Here is a 12,398-nt window from a genome sequence, read left to right on the forward strand (position 1 = left end):
TTTGTATCCTTCAATTAGAATGAACACCTATCGGCAGACAAATGGCTGCTGCAACAAAATTATATCTCAGCGAGTGACGTTATTTCTCTGTTTGGTATGAGGCGAAGTAATAAACATTTAAATTAATGGTATTTTAAAAAAAAATTGTTTAAAATTAAACAAGTTTAGCACTTTAGTGTCGAGGGTATATTGGGTTTGAGCTGATATTTGTAACACACAAAAATATTAGTCCTATATCCACCTTTACGTATACCAATCGGTTTAGAATAATTTTCTGAGTCGATACGTCCTTCCGTCCATCTGGCTGTCACTGTAAACCTTTTGGAATTTTCAAGATAATTGGATGAAATTTGATACACGCTCGTTCTTTTGTCCCAGAAGATGAAGCCTTTTGAAAATAATGTTGTATTTCTATAAAAACCCAAATTTCGAGAAGATCGGCCCTTATTTGACCCTAGCTCCCATAAAGAGTCCCTCTCAGAAAATTACTTAAATGTTCATTATTCACACAGCGATGACATTCAGCACAAATAAATATTATATAATATATTATATGATATCATATAGTCGGTCACGCCCGACTATACTTTCTTTCTTGTTATTTCTTGAGGAGTTCAATAACATGTGGCTTATGTGTTTCGATAAGATTTGTTTTTGAAATTAATTTAATAATTTAGAGAATTTTTGGAATTATCATCCAACACTCTATTCACATTAAAGCGCTCTTCACACGATCACACTTTACGTAAGCAAACTCTAATAAAGTCAGAGTAGTATAATTTATATTTGTTGTGTTCACCTACATGATTGGTAAAAACAAAACGTACATCCCTGATCTATATAAATCCCTGATGTCTCAATGCGTTATCATATTGGGTTTAGACCACCAAAAGGCAAGGAGAAAAATAAATATTTCTCTCTGTTTTTGCTTAATTTTTATATATGTATGAACATACATACGAATAAAAGAAAAAGTACAAGTACAAGGCAGTTTATTTGAGAACTCTCTGTATTTTGCTGATTTTGACGATCCCATCCATTCGCTTCTACACAAAATGTTTGATCATATTACTTGAATCTACAATATCGATTTGTAGACCCGTAAAACCAACATATATTAATCAGGAAACTTTAACAATTTATGTAGAAATAAAAATATAAATCAATCGAGAATAGAAGTACTTTAGCCACTACGGGACATTGTGGTTTCATCCTGCTTTCAGAGGGATACCTCTGAACTTATACGGTGCATATCATAAGGTGAATTTAGAAACTACCTTACTTCAAAATCTCACCAACTAAGTCTGTTACCTTAATGTGAAACTTAACTTCAATATATCACACGGAAAATTTAATTTTCAAATTATAATATAAACCACTAAAAAATATATAAAATCTGGAAATTTTACGAGATGCTATTTCTAAAATTTTCTTAAACTTGTAATTCTGAAATATTTAAATATTCGAAGGAGACTTTTTTCTACACCTTATGTAATTAAGTATTTTTTATCTGCTGTTAAAAATTCATTAGTGATAAATAACAACAACTAATTTTATTGCAGCAAATACGTGAAAATTTACTTAATTACTTAATTCCATTAATTACTATTAAAAATCTTGTTCATTATTCACTCGTACTCCTACAAGAGAACTTTATGACAACGAATTAAATAAGCACTCAGTTTAAATATATATTTAAATCAAACTAGCTCACTCATTAATGAGCACATTTTTGTTAAGGGGAAATTCGAAAAAATAAAAACATATATATGTCTTAAAAATGATTTCTATAAAATATTTCAACCCCATTGTTAATTTTTTTCATTACACATCATAATGAAATGAAGTCACGTTTTGGAAATAGTTTTATGTTTTTATGTGTCAAGAATCCTTTATCCTTTAAAATTGCGTGTTTAGATTACATTGCGTATAATTCAACAGAATATTGTAAATATTGTATGTAAATGTAATTAATATGTTTCTTGGTTTTTCCGCTTGTTTGAATATTAAAGTCAAAATTGTAGGGGGAAATATGTACAAAAGAGGTTGATTTGTGTTAATTATAAAATAGGGCTTAAAGAATTTGAGTATTTTTATGAAAAACAATAAACTTAAAAAGTATGGGCCTTATTCATAACAATTTATCAAAGGTTTATTAAGCAAATTTTCATACAAAATTTGTTCTATAAAACTTAGATAAATTGTTATGAATAAGGCAGCATTTCTTTAATTATATTTCAAAAGACTTTAAATCTAATTGTTAGTTTTGTTTATCGAAATGATTTTTCCTCTAACCCATTTTAACAAAAAAACTCAATTTGTTTTTGCCAAATGTTTAAATACTTAGACGAAAGTTTCAATATACTTTGTGCGTAAAATATGCTTAAAGAATATTAAATATAAAGAAATAAACAAAAAAATAAAGAAAAAAATAAATAAATATTATGTCGTATTAGAAAAAAACAACCAAATAAAAAACTGACATCATTCCAAAAAAATTACCTAAAGTTCAAATCTTAATAAGAATAAAATATTTTTATTACTGCTGAGTAGTTTTTCGAAAAGAGGGCAAACAATGAGTGATAAATTTTATCAAAGAGAAACAAACCATCAACAAGTTGTTTAAAAATTTGTAAACAACAGCAGAACAGGCTCTGTTGGAAATTTTTTAAAAATTTTACTTAGTATTTTCTTAATTAGTAAAAAGTTACATTTTTATGAAACATTTATTTTTGGTGAAAATTATGAGGAAAAATTAAAATTTTTTGCGAAAAGTCTTGGTTTTACAACCTTGTCTGGACATACTCCAAGATTTTGGACTGGTCGCTTAACTTGTCAGTTAAAATTTCAGCACATTTTGGTCCAAGTAAAGAGCACTACTTTGACGCCATTGATATAAGGATTTCATGTTCTACGTGAAAACAAATTTTTCATCGTCAGTAATAATTAGATGGTAAAATTGAAGTTCGATTTCAATAGGTACCCGCAAATAATGCATTCATGGTACAAAATTCGACACTTTGTTCCAACTTAGTTCAAAGTGAGGATAAATGACAGATTTTTACCCTATAATAGCAATAGGGAAACAATATGTGTTAAAACTGTGATATACGTTTGTCATATCTTACAACGTTGACAGATTTTTTTTGTTTTTAAATGTTGTCAGAAAAAACATTTCTGACAATGTTGCAAGACAAAAATTGTAAATTGACACGGTTTTTAGACATTTTTTTTTAAAAATTTTCTTACACATTGTTAGATCTGGCAATCGTGTATATATAGCTTTACAAAGTTAAAATTTTTAATAAATTTCCTATTGGATCATTAACACACCACTTTATATATACAATTATGATGTCATTAAATAAAACCGACAGTTTTTTCTAATAAACAAATGAATGCTGTCAACAAACACAAGAAACAAGAAAACCAACCACACTATTTACAATTTACTTTACAACACAACACTCAACCAGCAACACCCCCCGCCCCATTAAAAATACTCTCAATGCGATGAGTTAAGATTTTGAGTAATTTTAATCCGGTTCCCCTTAAAACTTACTGTGTGTTGAGGATTTTTAAACAAAAATTCAAAAGAGTAACAAACGAGTAAAATGTTTAATGATGCGAAGAAAACATTTGACAGAGTTTAAGAAACAACAAAACATTTAGATTTGGTTAGTAGGTGAAGATCGTTGGTCGTTGGTGGAACTCATCACAGATAACTAAAAAAAAATAAAAGTGAATTTAATTTTGAAAACAATTTCGAAATTAAAATAAAAACACTGCAGTTCTTTTGGATTTAAATAATAAACACACACAGCAAAAAAAATCAAAACTAAAATAAAAATCATGTCATCTATGAAATATTTATTGGCTGTTGCAATCATGGCAACTTTGGCCTGTTCGGGTATGTAGTAATGTTTAATAACAAAAATATAATAAATATATTTTTAAAAGTGGACGCAAAATATTTGAATTTTCTATTATTCTAAGTATATACATATGTCTGATATCATTTTTTTCTATTTTCTTTACAGCTTTTGCCATCCATTGTTACCAGTGCGAATCTTTGTCGAATCCAAAATGTGGTGAACATTTCGAAGCTGACGATGCTTTCAAATTCGATTGTGCTCGCATTAGTCCACCCCGTTTCTTGGCCAATTTCCTACCAGTGCGCAATGCTACTGGATGCATGAAGAAAACCTTAGAAGCCGGTAAGTTTAAAAAAAAAAACAATTAACTTTATTTCAAAATACAACTAACTCACTTATCATGAGAGTTATGAAATGTGAACTGGTTTTTTTTGTTTGTTTTAAAAACATTAAAGTAACGAGTTGTTTTCTATTATGATTGAGCTCATGTTTATGATTTGTATCCAAAAAGGTGTATTAACTCGAGTTAGTATGTTTTGCTCTTAAGGTAAAGATGATGTCATTTTGGGAATGTGATTTGTTGGGTCGGTCGGGGATGTTTAAGTAAGGGGTGCGTGTTTTTTGTGGATTAAAGTAATTACCATGACAAGTCGCTTTAATAAATTATTGCGTTGTAAATATTTATTTAAAAAATCTCTGTGATATGGTGTTATAATCGCATTAATGACTACAAATTGTTTAATTTTGTTTTTACGAGAAAATTACCTGATTTTAGAACATTTTAGTCATATTCATTTGATATTTTTATATTTAAATTAATTGGTTATAAAATTGGCTAATAGTCACTCCCAAATTTGGTGAAAATGAAGCAAATAATAGTGACTAACTGATTAAAATGAAAAAAAAATGTCACTACACACTTTTTATGGAAATCATTGAAAAATATTTCTCTAATAAAGTTTCAATTTGGTCGACGAAAAAATATATATTTAATTTAATATATTCAAACTTCCCACCGAAAGTTTCATAAGGGTGTGATGTAAAAAATGTATAAATCGTAATAATGATCGTTGCCCCACAGACATATATTTTGGAATGCTTATAAGATTCAAAGATGATATAGCCCAAACACGAACAGGAGCCACACAAAAAATAGGGACAAAATTTCCGCAAAATTGTCCTTGTTTATAAGATTTTTATTTTAGAAACATATCTCTCCGTCTAATAGAAACAAAAACTTTCTGTGGTATATTTTCTGCATTCAGTGGAATATCTGATTAATGAAATTATTTCTTATATTGGAATGCAATTGAATTAAATTATTGCTAAATATTTCCAACAGATTATTATTTAAAATAAATACATTCGGGTCAACGGGGATAAAGATAATTTTTAAATTTAAATTTATTTTAACTCTTGTTCATACATCTTACTTTTGCAAATACATATAGTATATTAATAAAAACAATTATCAAGTAAATATATATACATATGTTTTTAACAAATATGTATTTCCTTTACTTTCATTATCATTACTTCTGAGATAACCAGATGTTTATATAAAGTATGACTAATTTTTAAAACTTATCGTAATTTTTTATTATATTTTCACTGTATAATATAGAAGTCTAAAAATGGTTAACAGTGTAGGCTGTAAACTGAAAATAGTTTCGTATACCGTTAGACCTTTTAAAGTGTACCCATATAGATAGATATATCTTTAAATAAGTATAAATAAACAATTAAGAATGTACTTAACCGACTAATAAATAATGTGTAAAAATGTGAATTATTTTAAATAATAAAGCATTTAAGTTGTTATTTGCCATGATATTTTAACAATTTGATGACAATAAAAAAATGTTTTTCTGAAAGAGGGATTATATGGCGGCAAAGATAAATAAGGGATTATGCTTTTTTTATCGTGCTACTAGTATTTATAAGTAAATTATTGATCTTTAAGATATTTTCTGAAGGAAACTATGTATGGGGACTACGAATGGCTGAAACAAAGCCCAATCTTTACGAAAAGCAGCAATAACATTAAGAATTATACAAAATAGGTTCTGTCGATTTAGAAATACCAGAAAATTGAGTTTACATGCCCTATTTGAGGAATACGGTTGTAAGAGATCTATGCGAAATAATAAACCTTGGACCAAGAAATAAGTATGTGCAAGATTTTATGTATGTATGTATAGTTGAATCAAGAAAGAAAGTGAATCTAAGCACATTCGTAACCACTACCCACTACCCACTGTAGATGACACATTTTCTGTCATACTTCTAAGTTTGTAAACTTAGATTTATTAAATAAATTTAATTATTTAAAACAACAACAGCTTAACTAGTTTTAAAATTCGTTTATCAGATGCGCAATAACTTTTAGATTATAATTTTTATATCAATGAAATTCATAATTCAACTCGTTTACCGCTCTCACGCAGTCGTGCATATAAATTTAATTTTTTTCTTGTTTCTAATACATTGCTATTTAATAATGGATTAATTGTATAAATGATGTCAAACAGTATAACCAATAACAAAAAATATTATAAAATTCTTTAAAAATTAATAAAAATTAGAATTTTTAGGAAGTTTTCTAAAAATTAAGAATTTTGAATTAATAGAAAATTTTTTATTAGTTATTGGAATCTTTAAAAAATTTACTAAAAATATTTAGTCACGTTAAAATCTTTTATTTGTTGATACTTGCGGTTGTAAAAATTGCATTATTGTTAAAAAACAAACTTGAAAAGTAATAATCAACTGCTTGTGAAATTTTGTTTTGTATTCTAAACAATTGACACTGAACTTTATATTTTTCCCATCTATTATTTTTACTTTTTGACAGTTGTATAACTTTTCAAATAAATATAAACTTTTTGTATATAAAAAATGGTTAATTACAACTATTTAAATTAATAAATTACTTATTAATTATTATTTAATTTATTTAATTATTTATTATTTACATAATTTATACATTTTTATTTATTTTCAAAAAAAATGTTTTTTTCTTTACAGTAAGCGGTCATCCACAAATTGTGCGCTCTTGTTACTTTGGCGATATTTCCAATACCCAAGGTGGCTGTTCAGCTGATCCTTCATTGCCTTTTGTTAAACAACTGTCATGTGATGTTTGCTCGGGTGATTTGTGTAATGGTTCCTCAACAATGGCACCCATTGCTTTTACCATTTTGGCTTTCTTTGCCTTGGCTCGTATATTCTCTTAAGTCTAAAACTCTACTAAATGATACAAGTAAATCAGCCTTTCTAAGCCTTGAGTAATTTCTTTAGATCTATAGAGATCTTGCAAAATATGTATTTTTTATTTTATTATTTTTTGTAAGTATTTATGTTTTAATTAATTATGGATGTAATGTTTAAGCTTCATTATGAAGAAAAATACAAAAAATATTATGATTTTTTTATAAGCAATAATATGAAATACAAATTATTTAAACCAAAAAAAGTTTTTCTCCTGTATAATTTCTTTAAATTAGTCATATGATTTAAATTAATTTAGATTGTATTCGTGTTATTTGTGAAAGTATTAACAAACAAAAATTTAAAATTCGGCCTTTGACTTTTTAATTGTAGCATGTTGCTAATGCCTTTTTACTGTCAATTATCATCATTTCAATTGAATTGAAAAAAGAATAATTTAAAATTAACAGTACACAAGTTTAGATCTGTTAGACATAAAATGGATTATGTCTTGACTAATTAAATTATCTAAAATAAAACTTTTTATTTTTAAGCTATTTTATACTAAAACTAAATGTTAATTTTGTGGTTTATATGTATGTACTCCTTTGACTTAAAGCTTCTAATATAATAATTATAAATATGATAAGGAATGTTTACCCGTATTTATTTTTTGATTTTAAAATCACACGCTCAAAGAAAATTGAGATACAGGGATAATTCCTAACAATCCGAGCATTTATGGAATCCGGATTTACTGTATTAGCATCCCTATACAACCTAGATTTAGTAATTAAAGATCATTCATTGGTCATTGTTAGAACTTTTTATAGAAATATATAATAACCAAAAAGTTTTTTATTTTAACCTTTTTGGTAAGATTTTAACCAAGTAAGATTGTTACATCCAAATCTTATACACCCACCCATTGATATTTGGAATAGAGCCTAAATATAATTTAATAGCTACACTTGTATTTTTAAGCCAGTAATGAGCGTTAAAGTCATATTCTAAACGGGATCTTATATAGGAAGGAAGGGTCAATTATGAGCCGATCTACATACAATTTGGTAGAGAGAATTTGGCTTATAAGAGAGTGAGACAATCTTATTCCGAAGATTGTATGTTGTCATCAAAAACACAAATCGGATTTAAAATAAAACGATATTTATTCACTTTAAAAATAAACTAGTAGGTTTTATCTTTTTTCAATTGAAAGCACACGTCCGGTACAATAAAGTCTGGACAATGTTCTTTGCTTGTTGAAAGTCAGAATGCTACTTAACTTTTACACAGCAATGTCGCTGCTTTTATACCATTTTCAAGCATGGTTGTTGTAATGGTATAATATCAATACACAGAGTTGTCTTATAATAGTATACAAAATAAACATAGTGTTGTATGTAGAAATAAACGTTAAGTTCAAATATCAATATGTTTTCATACAGAGGTGCATTTCAAACAATGCGTTAAATTTAAATATGATGTGTCCTCATACAGTGGTGCATTTTAAACAAAGCGTTACATTCAAATTTGGATATAAATTTATACAGAGTCGTGTTTAAACTAAAGTGTTGATAAAAATGTATGTATGTATTTAAAATTAGACGTTAAATTCAAAAATAGTTTTAAATAATAAAATAATGATTAAATATAATAATAAAATAATGATTAATAAATGTGTACTGCTACAGACTCCCCCTCTGATGCCGATAACGTCCCGGTGAGGCAGCAGCTAGATTCTTGGTGGGCGTCCTCTTCGTCTATTCATCTGTACTGGCGTTATGGCTTCATCTGATGCGTGATAAGTATCCAATGGTATAGTTATGTCGTCTCCATGAGTAATTATAGATGTAGTTGCTCCTATTCTGTCCATTACGATGTAAGGACTATCTATTTTTGGCACGTATTTGTAGTTGCTAAACCCATAGTTTGCAGCCAAAACTTTGGAATCAATTTCCAGTGGGTGTGAAACATGTTGGTGATCCTCTGTACCCTCCCCCTGGAGCAAAACTGTCCCAAGAGCGTTACAACTGGGAATGTGGGACATCAGAAGTTTGTCTAAGTCCTCGTGCTTCTTGTCTGTCAGCCCTATATCATCGGAATCTTTTAAAAGGCGGATATCCAATGAGTATAAGGGCAAAAAGACTTCAGCCAAGTATGCATCTTGTTCGGATTTCCTGGCTTTAATTGGGGGACCAAATAGTGAAGATATCTCACCTGGAGTTCTCTCTCCAACAGGTATTGCGTCCCGAAATATACTCTGGATAGAGTGAGGTGAATAATCATTCGAACATTTAGGTGTGTTCGATAAGGGTGAAATTTTCTTCTTGTCCTCAACAAAACTGATGAACTTCGAAACCTCGTTCATAGCTTTACTGCATGGAGAACACTCGTCACTCTTGAGGTCCATGCTAAAAATACCAACTTCCATAGGATTTTTAAACAAAAATTTGGCTTTTGGATCATCCTCAAAGTACCAGCATCTTTGCGCCATATTCAGGACTATTCCAGCCTGTTCCAAAAAGTCCGCTCCAAGCAAGGTTCGGCTTTTATCGGAGTTTGGAAGATAGACAAGTCGTATTTTACGAATTCTACCGCCAATTACCACGTCACAAATGGTGTGCATAACCTTTCCTGTGGTACTGGAACCGTTGGCTAACGTAACCTCCGCATGAACGTCCTGGAACACACAACCGTTTTTAGTTAAGATCTTCTTTAGGTTGAGGCTGGCTATGCTCGTTTTTGCTCCAGAATCGAAAACTGCTTCCCCTTTTAAACCAAAAATTTCTATATGAGTTGTTGGCAATGCGTGACCAATAATGGTAGATGACAGCGAATTAAATGCCAAGTATTGTGGGCTTTCCTTTGAGTGGTTGCTGCACGTAGGACAATTGGCCCGATACACTCCAGGAGCACCACATCCATAACAAGAAAACGTTGGTTTTCTTAGCAAAGTGTTGTTCGGTTGACTTACTTGTCTTTGTTGCTGCTCCTCTACTTGTTGTATGGCTAGTTGCTCATCACGTTTTTTCTTTTTTAAACAGCTTTCAATATTGTGGCCCTTCATGCGGCAAAAACAACAACGGCTGCTAGAAACATTTTCCTCTTTTATGTTCATGTTACTTGTTGCTGGGCAAGATTCTGTTACAAATATTTCGGCCTCTCTGCTTGCAGCAATGAGCTCGCTGAATGTTCTTACATTCTCACGGCGAACACGCTCACGAATTGTCATACTTAGAAGACCATATATCATATTAAGCTGAACTTCCTCCGATACAGGCACTTTTAATTGGGACAGCAGGAGTCTCTTTTTGCAAATAAAGCTGTCCGTAGGCTCACTTTTTTGCTGTTTTAGCTCAAAAATGTTGGAAAAAATACGCCAATCTGGTATTGGTGGCGAAAATGTTATTCGAATGAGAGCTTTCGCATCCTCAAAACTGGTCACTGTGTCTTTGACACCAATCCACCACGAGGCTGCATAGTCCTCAAACAGTAGGGGCATTCCACGTAATGCATCTCTATCAGAAATTTTCTCGATATCTTTAAACACACTGATGGCAGCCAAAAATTCCTCTACAGCAGCGGGGTCTCGCTGCCCCTTATAGCGCGCTGTACACTGGGTAAACGAACCGCCTCTGCTGTTACCACCCATAGCTGCTAGTATTTGCTGAAATTGTTCTGCAGAAAATGTTGCCATGCTGACTGCGTTTACGTTTTCACCTGTGGTATGGTCGTCTTCGTTTATTACGCAAACCGCTTCACTGCCACTTCTATACGATCTTCTGCCGGCTTCGTTTTCAACGAAAACCGTGTTGTCGCTAATTTCAGCTGCTTTTGACGACGTTACCACAATATGATCGGCCTCGGCGTTGGCCTTCTTCAATTCTTCCTCGGCTTTTAAATTTTTCGAGGCCACTGAGTTGGGCGCCAATGAGACAATCTTATTCCGAAGATTGTATGTTGTCATCAAAAACACAAATCGGATTTAAAATAAAACGATATTTATTCACTTTAAAAATAAACTAGTAGGTTTTATCTTTTTTCAATTGAAAGCACACGTCCGGTACAATAAAGTCTGGACAATGTTCTTTGCTTGTTGAAAGTCAGAATGCTACTTAACTTTTACACAGCAATGTCGCTGCTTTTATACCATTTTCAAGCATGGTTGTTGTAATGGTATAATATCAATACACAGAGTTGTCTTATAATAGTATACAAAATAAACATAGTGTTGTATGTAGAAATAAACGTTAAGTTCAAATATCAATATGTTTTCATACAGAGGTGCATTTCAAACAATGCGTTAAATTTAAATATGATGTGTCCTCATACAGTGGTGCATTTTAAACAAAGCGTTACATTCAAATTTGGATATAAATTTATACAGAGTCGTGTTTAAACTAAAGTGTTGATAAAAATGTATGTATGTATTTAAAATTAGACGTTAAATTCAAAAATAGTTTTAAATAATAAAATAATGATTAAATATAATAATAAAATAATGATTAATAAATGTGTACTGCTACAAGAGTTATTTATGTCGAATTTCATTGCAATAATCACATTTTAAAAAGTTAAGACTGTCATAGATGTTTTTTGCAGGGCCACTTGTATTGGGGTCATGTGAAGACGTGGACCGATAATGTGTATTTTCAATACCAAACAAACATTACCTTTAGGAAATCTTTCGATGTTTTACATAGTGGAACACAATATTATACAATACACCAGTTAAGAGATTCAAATGTAATTTGTTTTCTATAATGAAGCATTTAACACATTTGATGAAAATGGTGACCGATCCTTATAAAATTTGATGGACGAATCAAGGTTTACATAAAATGCAGTTATTTTATATTTCATTGCCAAATTCTCTTTTTTAAGAGAAGAATTAATTTTTTAAAAATGTTTTAAAATTGTGCAGGGCAAGTATAAAACTTAGGTTTGTCGCCTTTTCTCGAAATTCAAAAAAAAATATGATCTTAAAGGTGCTATTCGGGAAGTTCAGTTGTATCACCCATTTTAATTATCTTCAAAATATATCTTTCGAATTAAAGATGTTTTATAAAACCTTTCCACTATAAACGCTTAAGTTTTTATTCGAACGGTTAATTAAAATTTTAAAAAGTTTCCGTAATTTGTTGTTTGTCATACCGAATATTTTACTACAATAAAACTTGTAAAAGCGTTTACAAATAAAATCATTCTTAAGGGAATTATTATGAAATCATTATATATTGTAATAAATCCCTAAGTTATGCAAATAAAAAGAAAAACTACAACAAATTAATATACAGGTATAACAAAGTA

General features: G+C 30.0%; 1 protein-coding gene across 1 annotated transcript; it reads left to right on the plus strand.

The window, feature by feature from the left end:
* Positions 1-3,671: 3,671 nt before the first annotated feature.
* Positions 3,672-8,737, plus strand: LOC111690337. The gene is made up of 3 exons (XM_023452807.2): positions 3,672-3,910; positions 4,041-4,217; positions 6,903-8,737. The coding sequence occupies exons 1-3, from the start codon at positions 3,853-3,855 to the stop codon at positions 7,109-7,111; spliced, it is 444 nt and encodes a 147-aa protein (XP_023308575.1). The 5' UTR covers positions 3,672-3,852; the 3' UTR covers positions 7,112-8,737.
* The last annotated feature ends 3,661 nt before the right edge of the window (positions 8,738-12,398 follow it).

Source organism: Lucilia cuprina, chromosome 2 (assembly GCF_022045245.1).
Source record: "Lucilia cuprina isolate Lc7/37 chromosome 2, ASM2204524v1, whole genome shotgun sequence".
Taxonomy (NCBI): domain Eukaryota; kingdom Metazoa; phylum Arthropoda; class Insecta; order Diptera; family Calliphoridae; genus Lucilia; species Lucilia cuprina.